Source organism: Bos indicus x Bos taurus, chromosome 15, assembly GCF_003369695.1.
Source record: "Bos indicus x Bos taurus breed Angus x Brahman F1 hybrid chromosome 15, Bos_hybrid_MaternalHap_v2.0, whole genome shotgun sequence".
NCBI classification, from domain to species: Eukaryota; Metazoa; Chordata; class Mammalia; order Artiodactyla; family Bovidae; genus Bos; species Bos indicus x Bos taurus.
In genome coordinates, this window is record NC_040090.1 from 28189516 (window position 1) to 28215368 (window position 25853).

The following is a 25853-nucleotide window of genomic DNA, read 5'->3' on the forward strand; positions in this document are numbered from 1 at the left end:
TTGAAAGGGGCAGGAAGAGGAAGAGAGTTAAAGCTATCTGTGGATCCATATTGCAGAGATTTCAGCCAGGGGTCCTTGGAGAGGGTAGTAATATGAATAATAACTAACATGTGCATGGACTCTGACACTTTCACACCCATTAACTCTGCTGGGTCTCACAAGGACTGTAGGATGTAGGCTGGGTAGGCAATATTTGGCTTGTCCCAATGTACAGCTGAGGAACCAAAGGCTCAGAAAAATGATTTGCTCAAGATTACATCAACTGAAAGGAGAGCTGAGACTCCAAGCCAGACCTGTTGATTTCAAATCACACACTCATGCGGTTGCAGAGGTGACAAGAACACAGACTCTATTACTTTTGATAAATGTTTGTGGAATGAAAGAAGAATACCCACAGTTTAACCCTTGAGAAGGTTTACCTACATCAGATTCCAATTGTTATCATGCATGTTTATTTTCTCACCTAGGGGTTCAGTTCCTCAAAGATAGAATTTATGCCTGTTCCTTTATTTCTCTTCCCACAGCTCAGTCCTTTGGCAGGCCCCTCACTTTTGCTGGGTCTTGGTTTCCATGTCTGTAAAATGAGGAGGCTGAGCTAGAAGTTTAAATCAGGTCACATTCCCACCAGCGCCCAGCACAGAGCCTGGCTTACAATTTCCATCACCCTCCTCGTGGACGACTCTCAGCTCCAACGCTAGAGGCCTCCAGGACTCCAGCTGACATGATGGAGTGTGTACCCCGCACGTCACAGCCTCTTCCCAAGCTGGCCATGGAAACTGAGCCTCCTCCAGACAGCAGGGCTGCTCTGCTCACACGGATCAAGTTAGGAGCCTCATTAGTCATGTCAGATGACATAGTTAACACTTGGGGCCAGCACAACCAGTTCATCAAAAGCTCCTATGTGCCTGGCTCCATCACTGTGGCTGAGGAACTACTGTATGTGGAGCAGACAGCACATCAGAGGAGCAGTGCCAGAGTGCTTCTAAATTGGTTTTGATTAATTGCATGGACATGTCTTTAATTGGTGCCAGGGTAGCGGCCAGAGAACTTATGGGAAAGCAGGATGTTATGTTTTCATTCCCTGAAGTCCCATAAAGCAATGAAAGATGAGGAACAGAATCACTGCTCGTTGAAAATTTATCGACCGTGCAGACCCAGAAAACACAAATAACTATCTGAATCGAAACCTAACCTCATTTTCCCAACTCATTGGAAGCCATGCATGTTCCCCTCTGTGCCCCTGCCTGCCTGCTGAGATGTACAACCGAGTGAAAGGTGTGATTTCTGAGAAATGAGTGCTTTAGTGTGGAGACGGCACACTCGGCTTTGCCAGATGGGCGCAGAGGTATCTGGGAAGGCCCCTCCCCTCAGAAACATCTCCTCCTCCAGCACATCAACATCCTTTGAACTGATATCAGATGTTGATCCACTTTGGGTGAAGCATTCATTCACACATTCATTCTTTCTTTTCCCTCCTTGGAGATTTGTATTGAGTGTGTCTTAAATACATGGCACTATTCTGGTGTCATGGGGAATACAGAATGGAGTCAAGTACAGATCCTTCCCTAAGGAAAACAGTTAACTAGGGGAAAATAGAGGGCAGGTCCACAGAAGAATTAATGCATAATGGTTGCATCACAGAAAATGAAACACTGAGATTTGCCATCAAGAAGACTGGGGTTCAGATCTTAGCTCTGATTCTTATTTCTGAGTCATCGCAGAAGTCACTCTGATTCTCTGAGTTTTAACTACAGAATGGGATAACAACACTGCACTGGGTAATCATGAAGCTTATAAGAGGTTGCAGAGTTGAAAGAACAGGGTCCAGGGCCTGGCGTTGATCAAAAAAGGGTTGCCAATTCTGAATAAGCATCACAAGGGAGGTTCTAAGAAAGTGCTATGTGAGTTCATGTATTCAGGAAACAAATGTTTACCAATCACATACTCTGTGCCAGGCTCTAGGGATTTAAGAAAAGAAGTTCTGCCAGCAATGAGACAGGTCCACTAGGTAGTAGCAATGCTATATAGTATGGCCCGTGCGTGTACATACTAAGTCGCTTCAGTCGTATCCAACTCTGTGCGACCCTATGGACTGTAGCCCACCAGGGTCCTCTGACCATGGGATTCGCCAGCCAAAAATACTGGAGTGGGTTGCCATGCCCTCCTCCAGGGGATCTTCCTGACCCAGGGATCGAACCCGAGTCTCCTGTGTCTCCTGCATTGCAGGCGGATTCTTTAACCTGAACCACTGGAGAAACCTGCTATGTATGGTAAGAATGGCAAATCGTTCTAGGTGTGCTGACAGAAGCCTGCTCTGAGTCAGTGGGGAGGAAAGGAGACAATGGTCACTCTTACTGAGGGTAAAGAAATAGGATAGATATGCCTAAAAAGGCAATGTTCAGGCCAAGTCCTGAAAAATGAACAGCTAGAACACAAAAGGGTAGTCCCCGCACAATAATACAATGTTCTTTTTGTTTATTGGAATTTGGAATAAACTTCCAATCTGTCCCCTGGATATTGGGGATTTTGGAATCAGCTTCTTTCTTTTTATGGAAACTTCTTTCCTTAGATTTTCCCACAGGTGACTGCTTCACATTTATAACCTGGTATTTTCTCATTTATTCTTTTGTTTCTTGTATTTCTCCTTCACTAGAATGACTGATCCAAGAGAACACAAGATCTTGTCTTTTCTCTTCACTCTATCACAGCATCTAGAACACTGCCTGACACAGTGTAGGTGTTTGATATATGTTTGTTGCCTGAATAACTAAATAAACCAGGAGGCTCAGGAAGGCTTACTGCTATCAAGGAAATATAAACACACTGCCCGCTGCACTGTTGGCATTGAATTTTTTTTCTCATAAAATTGAGCAAGAAATACCTAAAGCACAGGCGTGCTCAGTCGTGTCTGACTCTTTGTGACCCCATGGACTGTAGCCTGCCAGGGTCCTCTGTCCGTGGAGTTTCCCATGCAAGAATATTGGAGCAGTGGCTGATCCATGTCGATGTATGGCAAAAACCACCACAATGTTGTAAAGTAATTATCTTCCAATTAAATAAATTAAGATTAAAAAAAAAAAAAGGATACTGGAGTGGGTTGCCATTTCCTTCTCCAGTGGATCTTCCGGACCCAGGTATCAAACCCGCTGTCTCTTGCATCTCCCGAATTGGCAGGCAGATTCTTTACTGCTGAGCCACCTGGAAAGTCTCACCTAAAGCACAGGCTGGAGGAATTGAGATGGGAAGTAACAGAAGAGGTGGTCTCCGAGCTGCTCCCTGAAGGCCAAGACGGGTGACAACATAATGGGGATGTTAGAAGGGCATCAGGAGGATTAAGTAAGATAGCTTTTAAATCTCTTCCAACCTTGAGCTTCTAGGATTGTCTCCCAAACAAATCATCTCTTGCCACCCTTCAGGGTCTCCTCATCACACCCCTCCTTTCTACCCCACCCTGTCTGGAGTCTGTAAGGACATCTGACACACCATTTCCTGCCAATGAAAATCATGAACTGACGTGTGACCTTGTTCTCAGTTTTTACCATCCCCCACATGGAGATGGCCCCATAACTCAGGGTGGGGGCCCCACACAAGGATAGCCTTTCCACAGGGCGGCAAATAAGGTGGAACTGTTTACCTACCAGCACCTTCCTGGCCCTGCTCCCAGATAATTTCATGTCCTCTGGTCCTGAATCTGCTTCTTCGTTGGATGCACCTCAGTTCACTTGCTGGGGCACTGATGTGTGACTATTTAACTGCCTCTGCTTCCTGTCCCAGCGATGCTGGGCTTTAGGGAGCACAGGAGAGACAAGAAAGAGAGCTTTGTATGAGGTAAGCTTTGACGGTCATAATAAAGGCCCCAAACTAACTTATACATACACAGTGCTCGACAATTTACAAAGCCCTAGAGAACTCCGGTTCATCCCTCAAGACCCTGCACCTCTTTTCACTCACCTTCAACTCTCCCAGGCAGAGCTAATCCTTCCCTCCACACTTTGTAGAGCGTCCATTAGACCCCTTATTACCTTGTAATGAATTTGTATACGTGTCTCATTTCCTTCATTAAATCATCAATTTCTTGATGACAGATCTCTTCTCTCCTAGTTAAACACATTTCTTTCTTAAAAAGTACTTTTCATCATACATATTTTTCTAATTATAAAAGTAACATTTATAGTTATAATGATCAAAATTGTATATATAAATGTATAATGAAGAAAATTTTAAATCACCTATAATTTCATCACCCAGATAAAACCACTGGTAACATTTTTAATCGGAGAAGGCAATGGCACCCCACTCCAGTACTCTTGCCTGGAAAATCCCATGGATGGAGGAGCCTGGTAGGCTGCAGTCCATGGGGTCGCTAGAGTTGGACACGACTGAGCGACTTCACTTTTTCACTTTCATGCATTGGAGAAGGAAATGGCAACCCACTCCAGTGTTCTTGCCTGGAGAATCCCAGGGACGGGGGAGCCTGGTGGGCTGCCATCTATGGGGTCGCACAGAGTCGGACACGACTGAAGCGATGCAGCACCAGCAGCAACATGTTTTATATATCTTGAGCCTTTTCATAGCATATAGAAAGTAAAAATGGACTATATAATGCGTGTAGTTTCACAGTCTGGCTTTAGCATCTTTCCATTGTGAACATAAACACATCATTGACAATTCTTCAAAAACATCATTTTAAATGGCTGCACTATTTTCATTTAATGAGTTGACCACAATTTACCTGACAGTTTCCTCACTGAGAGACATTTAGGCTAGTTACTTCTTTTTACTGTTTTTCCAAATAAAATGAGTAGCTGTACACATAAGTCTTTATCTACATCTTTGACTATTTCCCTCAGGAAGATTCCTAGAAATGGAATGTCTAGGTCAACTGGTTTAAACTCCTTAAGCTGGTTCTTGATGCTCACTGCCAAACTGCTCTAAGAACCAATTTACACTTCCAGTAGTACATGAGTGTGTCCATCTTACAGTGTCCTCACCTACATTTAGTATTATCCCATTGGAATCTTCACCAACCACAGTGATCTTCTCACAATTGCCCTTAGGGTGGGTAATTTTCTCAAACACAGCAAAAATTATTCAACCATACAGAGTTGTCTTCTTCTGAGATAATAACCTAAGGAGGGCATATTTGTTTGAACAGATCTTTTACTACTGTAAGTATTTCTATAATTTTGATTTGAAAATTGCCCAAAGAGCAGAAACTTCACTCTTTTGCACCTCAATTGCAATATAATTCTGTCTTTGGGGAATGATTTTTTATTTTCAGCAACCATCAAAAGCCATTTGGAACTCATAGCAAATGAGATGAGGAGCTGCAGCTGGGTTTGAGTCAGAAATGAGGTGTAATTTTACAGTAATGAGATTGAGGTCTTTCTGTGACTTGTAAAGAGGATTCCCACAGGAGTTCTTGGGCAGAAGTGGCATCATCACAAGTGCCAGGCCTCTCTACAGGACCGTTCCAAAGTGAGTACAGGCAGGAGGAGGCATGAGTCTAGCTCGTATATGGCCCGTCTCCCAGGACTTCATCATTATAGCCTCAGGTACAGGCGTCAATTCATTTCAGAGCTGGTCCTGTTCCACTTTCTGTCTTCATCTAGCCCACTTGGCCCTGATGTGACTCCAAGGCCAAGATCTTAAAGGGCCAGTTTAGGGGGAGGGTGTCTCCTGCATTGCTGCTTTGGCAGGTGGGTAATTACCGCTAGCGATCCCTGGGAAACCCCCGGAAAACAACAAAGGCCACGGAAGCGGCAAGCATTCAAGAATGAGATTCAATCCCACAGCCTGCAGAGCACAATGGATTAGCAGTCTGTTGCTTTAACCACTCAGCTACCTCACCCAGGTGGCAATAGTGGTAAAGAACCGCCCTACCAGTGCAGGAGATGTGAGAGACTCTAGTTCTAACCCTGGGTTGGAAAGATCACCTCCAGGAGGGCATGGCAACCCACTCCAGTATTCTTGCCTGGAGAATTCCATGGACAGAGGAGCCTGGCAGGCTACAGTCCATGGGGTCACAAAGAGTCAGACATGACTGAGAGACTGAGCAGGCACCTAGATGATTTTACTTCACAGGATTGTTAGAAACGGGAACTACATAGAACCACACCAACATAGACACAGACAGATGCACAGTCACACAAAATAGCTAAGGTGTACCGAGCACTTACTCTGTGCCCAGTACTGTGCTTTATATGCATGTGGCCGACACCGCTGTTTGACCACCTAGAAGCTGTTTCTCTCTTGCTACTTCTTTAGGGGTGATTGTGTAGCCCAGTTCTGGCAAGTGAGATTTAGGTAAAACTCTTATGGGAGTTATTGGGAGCGCTTTTGCTTTCCTAAGGAAACAGGACTGCTAAGTCTGAGCTGTTTTCCCACCCCCACCCTTTCCTGCCTTGATCTTGGAGGTAAGGTTGGGCATCGCAACCATCTTGTAATCTAGATGGAAAGACCAAAGGAGCTTGTTATATAAGAAAGTATATAACTACCTATTTGGTTAAAATAACTACCTATTTGGTTAAGTCACTGCTAGTTATTGCTTACAGCTAATAATATTCTAATACACATGCATAAAAGATATCCACACATAATAAGATGCCCTATGAAGTGTTTCCATTGATACTCATATTCAAACACAGTTCCTCCATCCAGAGAACTAATGATATGAATGATGATCATCTCGTATTTATGTAGCACTTGGCAATTTTCAAAAGATTTTCACATCCATTTTGTCATTTGTTCCTTACAACTCTGTAAGGAAGGCAACTTTTTATCTGAAAAATCCTTTTCAATTGCAAAAGGATATTTAATAAGTATTTTAGAATGCTCATATGTTACACATAGGCTTGCCTTCTTTTCTTCTTTTCCCTTTTTCCTTCCTTCTTTCCTTCCATGCCAACCCTGGGCCTGTTTCTCTCAGACTCACCCCTCAGGCTTCTTCTGCTCTGTTGTGCTCTGTAATGCAGGGACATTGATCCGTTCAGGCTGGGAATCCAGGCCCCAACACATCTGACTTTGGCCTAGGGAAAGTATCATACTAGCAGGAGATTGGGGTAGGTGGGGGCTGGAAGGTGGGGGCTGGAAGGAAGATGCTGGGATGTTTTTTGCCCTCTGCCCCCAACCACCATCTGCCTCAGGGGCATTTCTGGCTGCATATTTTCAATGGCTCCTGCTCCCAATGTTAGGGTTCAAGCTTCTGACCACGTGGCTCCTGGCTTCCATCTCCTGGCTCCCCATCCCCCGTGAGACTGCCTCCTCCCTCTGCCCCTTTGATTTATGGATAGCAGTGGTTTCCCTAAGCTCTGGGCTGCCTCTCCATCCCCTATCCTACGACCTGTGTAACCAGTCCACTTCATTATGTCCCTCCACTGTAAATATTTGACATGTCCTCTTTTTCCTCAGTTACACTCATTGATCCATATCACCTTTTTAGGGCACCCACTCGGGGTCAGGTTCTGTGCAGGACGCACAGGGCAAGAGGTGTGCTAGTCTAAGGAGCAAAGCGAAAAGCCTCAGCATGTAATGGTCTCTGCTGAGGGATCCCTAAACTCAGCAAAACTTACAGGTAAGTCTTGCCATTGCCTGGGCTTCTTCCTTTTTCCAGAGGCAAGCCAGAGACAACGGGCAGGACCCTCGGTATGTCCCCTTCAATACCCACTGCACAAGTGAGTTTGGGAGTGCTTCTGGATGATGGCAGAAATGCCTGTTGGCTTTCACCTCCTCCCAGACAAATGCTCCTACCAAGGGCTCTTGGGCTCAGGACAGCCCAGCTTCCACGACCTGCATTGTACTCCCTTCCCTTCTAAACAGCCTTACCTAAAGAAGCAGGAAGAATCTTTTAGAAAGTATTCGCTTCAGCAAAATGCCAGAGATGAATTATCCATAAAAGTTAATGATGGAGAGAAGCCAGTGGTACCAAGTCAACTTGAAGATGCTTAGATATCTTGCATGGGATTTTGCAAACAGACTGGACAAAAATCCCATTTAAGGTTTTATAGCTTTGGCAATGTAGACAACCATTCTGAGCTTCAGTTTTGGAGAACAAAATGGAGACAATACATGTCTTCCTCATAGGATGATTGTTTCTGATCTGGGAAACTTCAGAAACATGACCAATTATCCTAACATAGATGGGCCCCTCCCAACTATAGACACGTGGAGATGCTGTATGAACTATAATAGAAAAGTTATATTTTTATTGCCAATTTTGAAAAAAATATAAAGAGAAATCTCTAGATAAAATAAATGAAAAAGAAATGGAAAACTCAAAGCCAGAACAGGCCAGGTGATGTGCCTGAGCTGCCACAGAGATTTCACACTTATAGATCCTGAGAGCTGCAGGCCACTGTATACTAAGGAGTAGAGATGGAGCTTCAGTCCTGGACAAGTAAGAAAGTTGGAACAGAGCCCGCTGCAAAAAGCCCTGACATTGGAAGCTCTGTCCTCTTCCATGAAAAGGAGACTAGCTAAACTCTATCCCAAGGTCAGAGAAGTTCAAGGAAGCTATATGTCTGATGAGGCCTTGGGTAGGGGAAAAAATGGCACTCATGAGAAATAGAAATTCTAATCATGGCCAAATGCTTATGGGGGGTTTAAATTTACTCTACCTGTATGTGAAAACAGCTATTGAGAAGTTAACATAAAATTCTTGGATTAGGGCTGAAGTAAGACCTATTAAAATTCTTAGGTTTAGGCTGAAGTGAATTCAAAATAGCTCTGCAGAATGCTTAACAATTCAGGGCTTGCAGATCCACTAGAAAAAGCAATCCTTGATGAAGATGCTCACAAAAAGTATCAACCCCATGAGGAAAGAAATGAGCAGAATGGAGAGTCAATCGACATAACAAACTGGAAAGAAGAAGAGTAAAAACAGAACCATCTGAAAGAGACTATGAATTAGGATGATTAATATAGATATAAGAGAAGCAGTAGAAGCCATAATAAAATAATAGAATAGTATAAGAGGAAAAGAGTGGGGAGATTTAAAAAACAATCATGTAGAACTTCCTGAAATGAAAGACACTGCCACTGAAATTAAAAACTCAAAGGATACTAAACTACCTATAGATCTAGCTGAAGAGGGACTTAGAAGAAAAATTTGAGGAAATTACCCAAAACAGAATAAAAAGAGAGAAAGAAATAAAAAAACCTGAACAAGAATTTAAGAGATATGAGTGATAAAAAGAGAAAGTCAAGCAGATGTCTAATAGGAATTCCAGAAAGATTTAATAGAGGGAATGACCCTGATGAAACTGCAAAACCACAAGGCAAAGAGAAAACTATAAAAGCCCTCAGTGAAAAGGGCCAGATTACCAAAAGGGATGTTAACTATGACAGCACCTTTTCATCAGCAACAGTGGGAACCAAAATACAAGAGGATAATATCTTCAAAATGTGGAAAGAGAATAAACCTCAAACTACAATTCTGCACAAGTTAAATTCATAAGTGACACCAAATTTTCAGCCATTTGCAGACAAGCGAAGATGATGAGTTTACCTTACACAAACTTTGCTGAAAGAATACAAGTGGATATACTTCAGTAAGAAGAAAATAATTCAATCCAGCAAAATAAGTTAGATGTAAGGAGGGGGATGCAACGAAGGTTCTAGAGTCAGCTCACATCAGCCCAAAGAGCCGACTCTTAAAATTTCAGGAATTTTGAGAACTGGATGTTAAACAGTCATTGCTAAAAGTTAAATCACACAAACTTACATTTAAATGAATTACTTTAAAATACAGGTTTAAAATCCTCACAATGTTTCACTTCTTAATTATTTTACTACAACTTTGCTATTATCTATGCTCTTGAGGTTATTTATATCTCACGCATCTGTATGGTAGAAGTACTATGTAATGGTGTGCTGCTGGGCATCTTTTCCCTTTCTCTAGACTTCAGTGACGTCACATTGCTAGCTTGATTATGGCTTGAGCACCTCAAAGATCAGCAAATGCTACAAATCAAGACTACCTTTGGACTTCTCCCTTTGGACAATGGATGCGAATCCACCTGTCGATGCAGGGGACATGGATTTGATTCCTGGTCTGGGAAGATTCCACATGCTACAGGGCAACAAAGCCCGTGCACCATGACTACTGAAACCTGTGAGCCCTAGAGCCCATACTCTGCGAAAAGAGAAGCCACCACAATGAGAAGCCCAGTGCACTGTAACTAGAGAGTAGCTCCTGCTCTCCGCAACTAGTGAAAGCCTGCATGCAGCAAGGAAGACCCAGTGCAGCCAAAATGAATTAAAAAAAAAAGACTCCCTTACTCCCTACCACATGACAGCTGATTGTTACTATCTATCAGCACATGAAAGTGGAGAGTGAAAAATTTGGCTTAAAGCTCAACATTCAGAAAACGAAGATCATGGCATCTGGTCCCATCACTTCATGGGAAATAGATGGGGAAACAGTGGAAACAGTGTCAGACTATTTTTGGGGGGGCTCCAAAATCACTGCAGATGGTGACTGCAGCCATGAAATTAAAAGACGCTTACTCCTTGGAAGGAAAGTTATGTCCAACCTAGATAGCATATTCAAAAGCAGAGACATTACTTTGCCAACAAAGGTCCGTCTAGTCAAGGCTATGGTTTTTCCAGTGGTCATGTATGGATGTGAGAGTTGGACTGTGAAGAAGGCTGAGAGCTGAAGAATTGATGCTTTTGAACTGTGGTGTTGGAGAAGACTCTTGAGTCCCTTGGACTGCAAGAAGATCCAACCAGTCCATTCTGAAGGAGATCAGCCCTGGGATTTCTTTGGAAGGAATGATGCTAAAGCTGAAACTCCAGTACTTTGGCCACCTCATGCGAAGAGTTGACTCATTGGAAAAGACTCTGATGCTGGGAGGGATTGGGGGCAGGAGGAGAAGGGGATGACAGAGGATGAGATGGCTGGATGGCATCACTGACTCAATGGACCTGAGTCTGAGTGAACTCTGGGAGTTGGTGATGGACAGGGAGGCCTGGCGTGCTGCGATTCATGGGGTTGCAAAGAGTCGGACATGACTGAGCAACTGAACTGAACTGAATCAGCACATGGGGCTTCCCAGGTATCGCTGCTGATAAACAATCCACCTGCCAGGGCAGGAGACAGACATAAGAGATGTGGGTTCAATTCCTGGGATGGGAAGATCTGCTGGAGGAGGGCACGGCAACCCACTCCAGTATTCTTGCCTGGAGAATTCCAACGGACAGAGGAGCCTGGAGGTTGCAGTCCAGGGGGTTGCAGAGTTGGACACAACTGAAGTGACTTAGCATGCATCAGCATACTGCTGAATATAAGAAATAATGGTTTCCAATGCTAGGTGTATGTCCAAGAGAACTGAAAATATATGCCCACAAAAATACTTAGATCCAAATGTTCATAGTAGCGTTATGTATAATCGCTAAAAAGTAGAAATAAGTCAAATGTCCACCAACTAATGAACAGACAAATAAAACGTAGCTTATCCATACAATGGAGTATTATTAAGGCATAAGAAGAAATGAAGTACTGAAGTACATATTCTACCATGAATGAATCTTGAAAACATTGTGCTAAATGAAAGAAATTAGACATAAAAAGCCACATACTATATGATTCCATTTATATGAAATATCCAGAATAGGCAAATATGTAGAGACAGGAGGTAGATTAATGGTTACCAGGGGCTAGGGAAAGAAAGCTGAGCATGGAAGAATTGATGCTTTTGAACTGTGGTGTTAGAGAGGACTCTTGAGAGTCCCTTGGACTGCAAGGAGAGCCAACCAGTCAATCCTTAAGAAAATCAGTCCTGAATATTCATCAGAAGGACTGATGCTGAAGCTGAAACTCCAATACTTTGGCCACCTCATGAGAAGGACTGATGCTGAAGCTGAAACTCCAATACTTTGGCCACCTCATGAGAAGAACTGACTCTTTCCCTGATGCTGGGAAAGACTGAAGGCAGGAGAAGGAGACAACAGAGGATGAGATGGTTGGATGGCATCACTGACTCAATGGACATGAGTTTGAGGACACTCCGGGAGTTGGTGATGGACAGGGAAGCCTGGCGTGCTGCAGTCCATGGGGTCACAAAGAGTTGGACACAACTGAGCAAGGGAACTGAACTGAACTGAGGGTGTAGGGATAGGAGGTGGGGGGAGGTAGTGGGTAATACCAGTAATGAGTATGAGATTTCTTTGGGGGATAGTGGTGATTGCACAATCTTGTGAATATGCTGAAAATTATTGAATTGTAACTGTAAAAGGGTGAATTTTATTGTATGCAAGAAAGGACTTGGGGAAGGATGAAGGGGTAGTTAGGGAGTTTGAGACTGACATGTACACACTGCTATATTTAAAATGGATGACCACCAAGGATCTATGTATAGCACAGGGAACTCTGTTCAGTGTTATGTAACAACTTAAATGGGAAAAGAATTTGAAAAAGACTAGATACCTGTATAACTGAATCATTTGCTGTACACCTGAAACTAACAAAACATTGTTAGCCAACTATACTCCAACATGAAATAAAAAGTTAAAATGAGAAAGAAATAAAGAAAGGTAGGCAGAGAAATTGGTATGTATATTTGTAAATCTAAATAAATACCGGCTGTTAAAACATCTAATGGAGGGAATTGAGTGGTTAAAAGTAAGTTGGAACCAGAATACTGAAAACCAAATTACCTGGAAGATAAAAGGGGGTGGAGAGCAGAATTAAAGAATTCTAAGTTCCCGAAATCTTCACAATGAGCTAGTGATTAACTTAACAATTTAGGTTGAGTATGCACATTAGTAACAGAGGAACATCCACTGAAGGAATATAATTAGAAAGTATAATTTCCAAACCACTAGTGAGACTAAAAAGGGGATAAAGAAAATAACCAAAGTACAAGAGGGCAGGATAAGAGAATACAGCAAATAAAACACGTGGCAAATGACAAAACAAAGGGGGAAGATATCTCTAATATATCAAAATGAGAAGAAATATAAACATGCTTATTAGACAAAGATTCTTAGACTGGATTTTAAAAAATCCAGCTGTATGTTGGTTACAAGAATGCATTCAAAAGTTAAGGACACAGAAGTGTTAAAAGGATGGGGAAGATATACTAGGCAAATACAAAATGAAGTAATGCAACAATAATAGACTTTAAGTAAAAAAGCATTGTTAGGGATACAGTCAAATGCCTTAATGATAAGAGGGACAGTTCATCAGGAAGATATAATGACCAGAACATATTTGTTCCAACTGGAAATATTGCCTCCAAATATATAAGAGAATTACAAGGAGAAATGGACAAATCCACATAGTGGGAGATTTTGACACATCTCCCTCAGTAGCTGATAGAGTAAGAAGACAAAATATTTGTAAGGCTATAGAAGATTTGACTGATTGGAAAGAGTCAGTTTTCATTCCAATCCCAAAGAAAGGCAATGCCAAAGAATGCTCAAACTACCACACAATTGCACTCATCTCACACGCTAGTAACGCTCAAAATTCTCCAAGCCAGGCTTCAGCAATACGTGAATGGTGAACTTCCAGATGTTCAAGCTGTTTTTAGCAAAGGCAGAGGAACCACAGATCAAATTGCCAACATCTGCTGGATCATGGAAAAGGCAAGAGAGTTCCAGAAAAACATCTATTTCTGCTTTATTGACTATGCCAAAGCCTTTGACTGTGTGGATCACAATAAACTGTGGAAAATTCTGAAAGAGATGGGCATACCAGACCACCTGACCTGCCTCTTGAAAAACCTATATGCAGGTCAGGAAGCAACAGTTAGAACTAGACATGGAACAACAGACTAGTTCCAAATAGGAAAAGGAGTACGTCAAGGCTGTACATTGTCACCCTGCTTATTTAACTTATATGCAGAGTGCATCATGAGAAACACTGGACTGGAAGAAGCACAAGCTGGAATCAAGATTGCTGGGAGAAATATCAATAACCTCAGATATGCAGATGACACCACCCTTATGGCAGAAAGTGAAGAGGAACTAAAAAGCCTCTTGATGAAAGTGAAAGAGGAGCGTGAAAAAGTTGGCTTAAAGCTAAACATTCAGAAAACGAAGATCATGGCATCTGGTCCCTTCACTTCATGGGAAATAGATGAGGAAACAGTGGAAACAGTGTCAGACTTTATTTTGGGGGTGATTGCAGCCATGAAATTAAAAGACACTTACTCCTTTGAAGGAAAGTTATGACCAACCTAGACAGCATATTAAAAAGTAGAGACATTACTTTGCCAACAAAGGTCCGTCTAGTCAAGGCTATGGTTTTTCCAGTGGTCATGTATGGATGTGAGAGTTGGACTGTGAAGAAGGCTGAGCGCTGAAGAATTGATGCTTTTGAACTGTGGTGTTGGAGAAGACTCTTGAGAGTCTTGGACTGCAAGGAGATCCAAAAGTCCATCCTAAAGGAGATCAGTTCTGGGTGTTCATTGGAAGGACTGATGCTGAAGCTGAAACTCCAATACTTTGGCCACCTCATGTGAAGAGTTGACTCATTGGAAATGACCCTGATGCTGGGAGGGAATGGGGGCAGGAGGAGAAGGGGACGACAGAGGATGAGATGGCTGGATGGCATCACTGACTCGATGGACGTGAGTCTGAGTGAACTCCGGGAGTTGGTGATGGACAGGGAGGCCTGGCATGCTGCAATTCATGGGGTTGCAAAGAGTCGGACATGACTGAGCAACTGAACTGAACTGAACTGATAGAAGATTTGAGCAACACAAATATCACTTTTTCTATCTTTCCATACTTCCATTCCTGGGCCTTGAAAGTTCCTCCTTCCTGTAGTTCTACATTGAGTTAATTGCCAAGCCTTGTGGATTTTCACTGTAAAGTGGGCTGGTTTCCTGCCAACACCCTTTCATCCTGGAGTTAATTCTTTGGCTCAGGCTTTAGTTGTCTTGCCTGAACCATTGTAATTGGTTCCTAAGTGATCCCCCAATATTTATGGAGAGCTGCCCAGACGACATGTGTTTTAGGAGTTTCATGTTGACACTATACATTTTATTGTTGGATTAAACCAGACCAAAAGTACTACCATATTTCAGTCCCAGTGGAATTACTTTTACTGAACTGAGCTCTGGTGTTAGGTTATCGGCTATTTGGCGGGATGGTAAAGACAGAATCCTGGGAAACTCCTTCTGCCTGCTATATTATTCCAGGCACACACTGTAACCTCTTTGTGAGGAATATTGGGAGGAAATATTCTGGAATCTGTATGTCTCTTATGCAAGAGTTTGTATGTATTTTATGAACACTAAATCAAGTAACCAATACTTCCACTTTACTAGGGTTAGTAGAGAACTCACAGCCAAGCTTGCTGGCTACTTTTAATAAGTACAGTAGTTTTCATTTATCTGTTGTTTGCTTTCCACAGTTTTAGTTACCCGTGGTCAACTACAGTCAGAAAATGTTAAGTGGAAAATTCTAGAAATAATTCATAAGTTTTAAATTGCATTCTATTCTGAGTAGCTTGATGAAATCTCATGTTGCCTGGTCTATTCTATTCAGGATCCCCAACCATAGTGTCATTCGTTCCTGACATCCAACCATCAACATTGTCATAGTTCTCAATTATCCAGTATCACCTGGAGCAGATGATTCTCATCAACACATTAGAAGGTCAGTGGTAGCCTAACGTTACATCACAATATCAACTTCACTCACCTCACTTAATCTCATCACATAGAAATTGTATCATCTCACAGCATCACAGGAAAAAGGAAAGTGAGTACAGGACAACAATATATTTTGACAGAGACCATATTCACATAAATTTTATTATACTACCTCATTATAATTGTTCCATTTTGTTATTCATTGTTGTTGTTGTTAATCTCTTATGGTGCCTAATTTATTAAGCTTTATCATAAATATGTATGTATAGGAAAACAGTACATATAGGGTTCACATTACTTGTGGTTTCAAGCATCCATTGGGGGTCTTGGAATACATTCCCTGCAAATAAGAGGTGGAGAATACTGTATTCAGAATAATAATATCTAATATTTATTGAATGCTTGCTCTGAACCTAGCACTGTTCCAAATGCTTTCCACGTACTAATCTATTTAACCCTCATCTCATTCCAATGAGAATAGATCATTAAGATCCTCTCTTAAAGATGAGGAAATTGAGACCCAGAAAGATTACATGACTGGCCCAGGGTTTATAGTGTTGACTTAAAAAAAAGAAAAAGCACAACATTAGAGTTGTGAGTCAAGTTTTATTTAGGGCAAAATAAGGACTATCACCTGGGAGACAGCATCTCAGATAACTCTTAAGAAACTGCTCCAGAGAGGTAGAGGGGAAGGTCAATATATATGTGATTTTGGTGAAGGGAAACTACATGCAATCAAGCATATTTTTTGCAGAAGGTTTTTGCTAGTCACGAGAAGTCATCACCATGAAGGATTTTAGTGTTGTTCTAGAAATGAGGAGATATAAGAATTGGGCTCATAAAATCAGCTCCTAAAAATATCCAAATATCTGAAGAACTGTTCTGCCAGTTTTTCCTGGAATATAGAGTGCCTCATTTCTGCTCTCCACTCTGAGCTTCTTTCAGGGGGTGCTGAAAATCAGCAGCTGCAGCAGCACATGATTTAATCCGTGTAGACAGCAAGTGCCAATTTGTAGCTGACAATAGCTAGTAAGATGGAAAACCAGAATCTGGATCCAGGCAGTCTTTTTCCAGAGTCTGTACTCTTAACCACTATATATATTCCATCTTTAAGTTTTATGGTATGCATGCCCATGAGCTAATTATAAGCCCTAGCTCTATTAATTTTCTGTGTTTATACTGTTGCTTCTGGCCAAGATGTAGGAATAGGGATTAGACCTATTTCTGGACAAAATATATGAAACAATGACTTTTAAGACATTGGATATCAGGTAACTAAACATAGTGATTCCTAAAAGACAGGAAATAAGTGAAGTAAGCCCTATGATTATCTCTGCTTTCCTCCTGGAGAAGATTTCCTAGCCTTGGTACCAAGAGAGCAAACCCAGGCAGAACTCAATAGTTTCCCTGAGTTGAGGAGATGGAGTGGGGAATCTCAGGGTGGTTAAGGTGGTGAGTTCATAGAGAAGAATGCCAAAAAGAAGAGAGCTGAACAGAAAGGAAGCCCTGGCTATCTGCTGCGGGTCCACCCTGAGTCTTCAGCATGCATGTGAGGAAACTACCTGAATCCAGAAAAAGAATCATCCAAAAGAATTAGAAGGAATAATTCTTGAATATCACAGAGGTCCAGTGCTTGTTCCCAACATTAAGAGTGGCAAGGCATAAATCACAAGGCGTCAGATGGGCTTCGTCACAATAGTGGGGCAGATTTAGCCCTAGGATAACCTAGTTGCTCTAGTACCATCTAACAAAGCTTAAAAATAACAGCCAAAATCTCTTTTCCAAAAGCCAAAGGACCCGTATAAAAGGACCCCTAATGAGGGGAGAAAAATCGGTCACTTAAAACTGATTAAGATAGGTGGAATGAGTAGATAAGAACATTAAAATAGTTATAATTATATTCCACATGATAAGAAACTAGAGAAAAGAGTGCACTTGATAATAGAGACATGGACAGTAAAAAAAAAAAAAAAGACCCAGGGACTTCCCTACAACCAGTGTCCATATCTTGGTTTCAAAACACCGTTCTCCAATAAAAGGAACCAAAGCACTTTAGAGAAATGGTTGATTACAGATTTGGAATAAGGAAAATATAAGATGATCTCAGAGCATAATGTAATAGTATAAAGTAAGGAAGTGCTAAGAAAATGAAAGGATGGACCACGTCAAAGAGACACAGAAATCAATCTTAAAGGGCATCCAGTAGCCAAAGCTGGAACCATATGATCAATAAAATAAATAAAATAGTATTGAATTATAATATAAAATGTTAAATAAATACACATGAATCCAAACTGATATAAACCAGTCATTGAATAAATAAATAAATTGGGGAGAAAATATATTAATAACTATTCCATTTAGAAGAAGTCTGAATAACATATATAGATACTACCCCCCACCATAAGAGGTGGAACTTAATCACTCCCCTCTCCTTGAATGTGGCCTGAACTTAGTGATTTGCTTTTAAAGAACAAAGTATGGAAAGAGAAGAATAGTAACATTACAGTAGGAAAATCTAGCAAAACTGCCTTAACCAAGTGATTAAAATAACATCACCAATGATGAAATGTGGATATAATGTGCCCTCTAATTTGATGTAACAATAAGGACCCTTCACTTCTATGTTATTCTTTCTCCAAATCCACAACCCCAGTCTAATTATGAGGAAAACATCAGACAAATCCAAAGTAAGGATAGTCTATAATATACATGACCAGTATGCCTCAAAATTTTCAAAGTCATTAAAAACAAACAAAAAAAAACACTGAGAAACTGTAGTGGGTGAGAAGAGAAGACATAACAACTAAATGAAATGTGACATCTTCAGCTGATTCTTGGAACATAAAAAAGACATTAATGGAAAAAGTATTGAAATCTGAATAAAATGTGTTAATTATTTACTATTAATGCACCAATGTTGATATCCTAGTTTTGATAAGTGTATTATGGTAATGTAAGAAAATAACATTAGAAGAAACTGAAACTGGATGAGAGGCATGTGGAATGCTTTGCAAATTTTCTATGACTCTAAAATTATTCCAAAACTAAAAAGCTACTAAAAAAATCAAACAAAACCCAAGCCAGATTTCTAGGGATAGAAACTACAGATGAGAAGTACATTAAATGAAATAAAAATAAATTAGGTATTTCAGAAGAAAGGATTCATAGGCTTGGAGACATAGCAATAAAAACTACACAAAAAGACACAAGAGGGAAAAAAAAGACAGAAAATATTGAACAGAGCATCAATGAGTTAAGGAACAACTTCAAGTAGACTAATATACATGTAATTGGAGACCCTAAAGGAAGGAGGGGCAAAAAAAATTTTTGAAAGAAATGATAGACATAAATGATGAAAACTTTAGGGCCACACATTCAAGAATCCCAATAAACCTCAAGCACAAGAAACATGAAGAAAACTACACCAGGGTATATCTTAATAAAATTGCTAAGGTCCATGATAAAGTATGAAGAGCAGCATGAGCGAAAACAGTACATACAGAGGAACAAAGATAAGAATTCACCCAGAAGATAGTGAAGCAAAATCTTTCAAATATGGAAAGAAAGGAACAAAGAATTGTTTACTTACAATTTGAAAATATTTTTCAAAAACAAATGTGAAAATAGGGAAAGAACAGGCTTTTCAACAAATGGTGTAAGGACAACTGGACAGCCACATGTGCAAGTATAAAGGTGGGCATTCATCTCACAGTACATACAAAACCAAACTCAAAATGGATGAAATACCTAAATATAAGTGCTAAAACTATGCAACGCTTGGGAGAAAACATAGGGGTAAATCCTCATCGCTTTGGATTTGGCAATGTTTTCTTAGTATAAGCAACCAAGAAAAAAATAGATCAGCAGCAGCAGCAGCAGACTTCACCAAAATTTAAAAAATATGTGCATCAAAGGACACTATCAAGAAAGTAAACAGACAATCCATGGAAATTCCTTGGTGGTCCAGTGGTTAGGACTCTGCTCTTCCACTGCAGGGGGGCACTGGTTTGAGCCCTGATTGGGGAACTAAGATCCTACAACCATTCAGCATGGCCAAAAAGATAAAATTAAGAAATTTTATAAATAAAAAGGCAATCCACAAAATGGCAGAAAGTATTTGCAAAGCATATACCTGATCAGGGTTTAGTATCCAGAATATATAAAGAACTCTTACAACTCAACAACAACAAGATAAATGACCCAAATAAAATGGGCAAAAGACCTGAATTAACATTTCCCCAAAGAAAATATACACAAAAGCCAAAAAATACATGAAAACATGCTCAGTATCATTAGTTATTAGGGACATGGGAATCAAAATCAAAAGATACCACTTCATACTCATTAGCATGGATAGAGTAAGAATGAAGTGTTGGAGAGAATGGGGACAAATTGAAACCCTTACCTTGTACATTGTTGGTGGTAACATAAAATGGTGTAATTGTTGTGGTAAACTCAGGTGGTTCCTTAATAAGTTAAACATATAATACCATATTACCCAGCAATTCCATTCCTAGGTATATACTCAGGAAAATTAAAAACAAATATTTAAACAAAAACTTGTACATACATATTCATAGCAGCACTATTGATAATAGTCAAAAGGTGGAAACAACCTAAATGTCTATCAGATCAATGTCACTGAGGGTCGGACACAACTGAGTGACTTCACTTTCACTTTTCACTTTCATGCATTGGAGAAGGAAATGGCAACCCACTCCAGTGTTCTTGCCTGGAGAATCCCAGGGACGGGGGAGCCTGGTGGGCTGCCGTCTATGGGGCCGCACAGAGTTGGACACGACAGAAGTAACTTAGCAGTAGCAGCAGCAGATAAAGAAGATGTGGTATATCAAGACGATAGACTATTACTCAGCCCTAAAAGTAATGGAGTTCTGATGCATGCTACAGCATGGGTGAATTAGCAAACATTATGCTAGGTCAAAAAAGCGGACACAAAGACCACATATTGCATGATTCCGTTTATTTGAAATGCCAAGAATAGGCAAATCCATAGAGACATAAAGTTGATTAGTGGTTGCCAGGTGCTGCAGAAGTGGTTAAATGAGGAGTGAATAGTTGAGGGATACAAAATTTGCTTTTGGAATGTTCTGGAACTAGACAGTGGTGATGATCGCACAACACCGTGAATGGGCCAAATGCTACTGAAATGCACACTTTGGTTAAAATGGTGAATTTAATCACACACACAAAAACAATTTCCATAAGTCTATTCTTTGATTCATCTATCAAACATTTATTGAACAGTTCCAGGCAAGCTTTATTCTGGATGCAAGAAATACAGAAAGTAATCAAATGTGGTATTGGCTTGTAAGTTCATGGGTTGGTAGGGGAGGAAAAACATTCTGCAGACAATTAAGTTCAGATAAGTGTTATGGTTTCCTTGACATAAGAATGGGCACTGCACATTGTGGGGTCTGCTTTACCAAGACGTAGGGGGTGGAGGACAGCAATGGTAAGGCTGAAGCTTGAATGCTGAGTAGGAGTTTGCCAGGTGGATGGCAGCACGGATGGATTCCAGGCAGAGGGTGTGACTTAATCAAGCTCGAAAAGCTGGCATCAAAAAGCCTATGGCTTTTTTAAAAGCAAACTCCAAACTAAATAGGATGTGTGCAGCACTGCAGAGAATGGACTTCAGAACAGTGATGTGACAGGTAGGTGACCACCCCTGTCTGGATGCAGTATGTGACACTAAGACATGTTAGGGGAATGCCCTGGACTTGACAGGATGTAAGGGTCAAAGAAGTGTGACTCCAAAATTGGGCTACTTTGTTGGTGGTGGAAATTGCCAGTCCTTAAAGTGGGCCTGAAGGACATTCAATTCTTATGGGACATCAAACTAGAATTTATACTCCTCCCCATCTTATGTAGTCTACTTTTAATTTTTTTTGTATTTGAGACCTCCTTCCCTTTTTCTTAGGCTTCTTCTGTTTTCTTGTCTGAAACATATGTTACTATAGAAATGTCATGGTGCCGTATAGCGGCATTTACAAGTGAAGTGTAAAGAATTTTCAGAACATCTAGAAACACAAATCTAGGGTTTAGGAATATAAGCCCTAATGATGTGACAGCGTTCATGCTTTCAGATACTGTCATGAATATAAATACACCCGGAAATTTCAGACAGCAGAGAGGAGATAGTTGAGAATTTTATTAAGATTTATGTGCCCAGATTTAAAAAAAATGTGATAAATATTAAAATCACAAAACATTAACACACTACTTGGAAAGAACATCTGGGAAAAAAATGAACGACAGAATGCCAACATTTACTTATGAATACACACCTCTGGGAGAAGGAGAAGGCCCAGACATCCCAGGAAAACTTGGAAAAACCTTTTTACCACCTTATATGCCATAAATATGTTCTCCCCAAATTGCATGTAAATCAGTTATTGATAAACCATATTCATCAAATGCAAGAGTGACCATTATTTTAAAACCATATTCATCAAATGCAAGAGTGACCATTATTTTAAAGTTATCTGAAGAATGTACACTTTAGTGAAGGAAATTATTACCAAAGGAGTAATGGAAAAAAGTCACTGGACTGAGTGAAATTCAGCATCCTTCATTATTATCCTGGCTCTGTCACCAACTAGATGTGTGATTCAAAAAAACTCACTCAATCTCCCTGGGCCAATTTCCTCATCTAATCTGTGTTGTAATTCTGAATTTTCACTTATTAGGTTCTTAAAGCAAGTCACAGGAGTGATGGCCCACAGCCTGACGTCCGGTTTCTTCTGAGAGGTAACATCACAGGACAGAACTGAAGGCCCTTCTACACAAGAGGAGCTGGGGATGTCAATGCCACTCAGGCAGTTACCACTGCTCTCTGTTTTGCCTCTTTATACTCCCCTTTCTCATCCCCACAATCGCCCTAAGTGTGACGATTCCAACTTTTGTTCCCAATTCTTTACAAAAGCTTGTTCTAGAGCTGACTTGTGGGAAAAAGCCTGACAGTCTAAGGCAGGAGCCCATTCTCAGGGGTCTCTCCACATCTGGCCTTTCCCTACCACACAGGGCTGGTACTGCTTGAGGGCAAGGGCTATACCCTCTGTGCCTAGTTCAGATGCAGGCCTAAAGAAGGAACTCAGGGGTTTCCCTGGTGTGCAGTGGATAAGAATCCTCCTGCCAATACAGGGGACACAGCTTCGATCCCTGGTCTGGGAAGATTCCACACGCTGCGGGGCAACTAAACCCATGTGCCACAATTACTGAGCCCGTGCTCTAGAGCCTGTGTTCCACACCAAGAGAAGCCACTGCAAATGGTGAAATTCCTGAACCCTAGAGGTGAACTTTTGGCTGCTTTTTTAAACATTTCTGAACTCCCCAAATTTTCTACAATGGGCAAAAAATATATAGAAACCACAAGTATTAAACCTTCCTTTTCCTGGCTTTTAGTCAATACCCTGGTTTCCCATAAATAATGTAAACTTTGCCTAGTTCTCCAATGTTTGGAACGGGATATAGGTCACACATCTTTTCTTTAAGAGAAACAGCCAGTATAGTTTCCTAGTCCATTCTGCTTAAAAGACACTATGCATTTGTCTTTGTGGACAAATGCCACCTAGCTCCAGGCAAGGGCCCTCGCCAACTGGTTTCAGAAAAGGATATTTATCAACAGTGTGGCACCACCTTGATTAACCTGCCACACAGGAAGTGCAAAACACTTACTTCTCCCAGAGGTGTGTATTCACAAGTAAATGTAAGAATTCTTTTGTCTTCTTAAACAAAGTAGGTTTTATTAACTGGCTAGAGGTAGAAGGCACTGGGTCAGGCCTTTTGCTGATTACTACCATGCTACAGACTAATTGAGGAGCTGTTAGGAAGACTGAAGAAGCAAAGGAAATTACTCTCTATTGAATAACTTACTACATGCCAGATCTTGTGCTGGGCACCTCACATACATTACTCTAATGTAAGCTTCACATCTAATAATCACTAACATACCATATTTTCACTCATTTATCTTATTTCTTGTCTGTCTCCCCTACTTAAAGGTAAGCTCATAAAGAGGAACATTTTTTTTTGTCTTGTTTACTGCTGTCTCAGTGTTTAGAAGAGAGTCAGATACATATATGCAATCAATAAATATTTGCTGACTGAACCAAACGAACACCTCCACGAGGTAGGTTTTATTATTCTCCTTCTATGGATGAATAACCTGAAGTGCTCCAGTGGTGCAAATGAACTGCCTGAAGTCACATGGCTTGTTAAGGAGCAGGACTAAAACCCCAGTTTCACTCTTGCTCTATCGACCAAGAGACTTAGACCTTGAAGACCTTTAATGCTTACAAAACATGTATTTACCTTGTGTACTCACTTGAAAATCAGAAATTCACCAAGGAGATGTATTTGGCATTTTAATGACAAACATTTTGCTAGGGTAACAACGAAAGACACACTTCCCCAACAGAACATTTCTTCTATACATTATCGACATCATTTCTCACTTGAAAATACCATGACACGATTACTCTTCAGATATAAATAAACGCACAGTAATTCTGGACACCATCATAAAACATTTGCAAGCCTTAGAGTTTGTAAGTTACACCATTAAGATGACTATTAATATGTGTGTGGTATTCTCCGTGCAGAATATCCAATATTCTTGTGCACATCCATGTTGAGTGTCCCAGTATGGGAGGAGGTAGACTTGGCACATGGAAAGTCATTCCTGTCCTAAAGAAATTATATGGATGGCCCAAGGATTCTTCGGAGAATCAGCTGTAATAAAATATCTCAAGAATATTCATTTTGTATGAGAGAATGCAAGAATGAGGTTAATTTTACCCAGGAGAGTACTTCAAATCCTTTCCATTTGTCAGGACATACTGGGTCCGTATGTGTTCCTTACCTCCCTAGGACCACGTAACAGGAACATGCCATGCATGGTGTCTTCTCATGCCAGCTGGGATTTTGGTAGGGATTCTGGTCACCTTCTCCTTTCAGAAAGGCCCTTTTCCCTCCTGTTCCACGCCTGCTACCAACACAATAGTATCAAACAGTCTCTATGTGGACCCAGCCAGTTAACAGTTTCTGGGCCAAACTCATGGTTTGGCCCGACTCTCTCCATTGCCAACTTTTGGTGCTACTGTTGTATTCTGATAATAAAAGTAATAATATTTTAGAAAAATACTTTTGGATTTATGTATGTAATTTTGTGTATCACTTTTCACTTAACATTCTAAGCATTTTGCCATGCTGTTTTCACTCAAATATTAATTACAATGACTGCATAATAGTCTACTGTACAGTCATACTGTAATTTACTTAACCAGCCTTCTACTGTTGGACTTCTGGATTGTTAAAGCATAAATTTTGCCCACATTTTAGACTATTTCTTTAGGACAGATTCCCAGAAGTGGAACTAGAGGATCAGAAGATATAAACATTTTTAAAGTTCCTAATAGATACTGCCAAATTGCTTTTCAGAAAGCTGTTGCCAATTTACACTTCCAACATTGCCAGCGTGTTTTTCTATCAATAGAGATTGGTCTAAAGGATAATAAAATATAATACGTTCCTTAAATTATTAATGCAGCTGGAGAGGCGTCATGACCACAGCAGAGTGGTCTGTGGCAAAGGTCATATCTTTTTCCAGGTATGCAATTGAAAAAGAGTTAGTATGCGCACATGGAACAGCAGTTTTGCAAGAGTGAAGAGTAATATAATTAGATTTCAGACCATCAAATCTAAGGTTTGTGTCTCCTTTGTCTATTCCTGTACCCCAGGACACAGGACAGTGCCTGGCACATAGAGCCACTCAATAAAAATTTGCTAAAATTAACACAGAATCTTCTTTCAGATGCAGTTTCTCAGTAGCTGTAGTATTTAGCCACTCCTGGATTCAAAGGAAACATGACTGGTTGGATTAAACACCCTTGCAAATGTCTGTTCAATCCTGAGATTCTATTACAACTTTGGAAAATCAGTTTAAATGGTGACACAATATGGCTCTCTTTGGGAGAAAAACAAGTAAACATATCTGAAAGAACACAGCTTAGTATCAGTTACAAGTATATATATATAGTTTTTTTACAAGCATGCAAAAAATGTAATTCAATGAGTTTTGTCACCTCCTGATAACAAACTTATTCAAACGCCATCCATGGTCAAGGCAGTTTTGGAATTATCTTCAGTTCATTCTGTTATCACTGGTTGTAACTTGGCACCATTTTCAGTATTGCCGTTTCTTTTTTTGTTGAGATATTACAAGGG

At 40.6% G+C, this 25853-nt stretch overlaps 1 protein-coding gene across 1 annotated transcript in view; it reads right to left on the minus strand.

Annotated features, from left to right (window-relative positions):
* Positions 1–549: 549 nt before the first annotated feature.
* GVQW3 (GVQW motif containing 3) overlaps positions 550–25853 on the minus strand; it is a 30779-nt gene continuing 5475 nt past the window's right edge. The window contains exon 2 of the mRNA XM_027562849.1: positions 550–1175. Within this exon, the coding sequence (XP_027418650.1) occupies positions 915–1175 (261 nt within the window). The 3' untranslated portion in view covers positions 550–914. The remainder of the gene's footprint in view (positions 1176–25853) is intronic.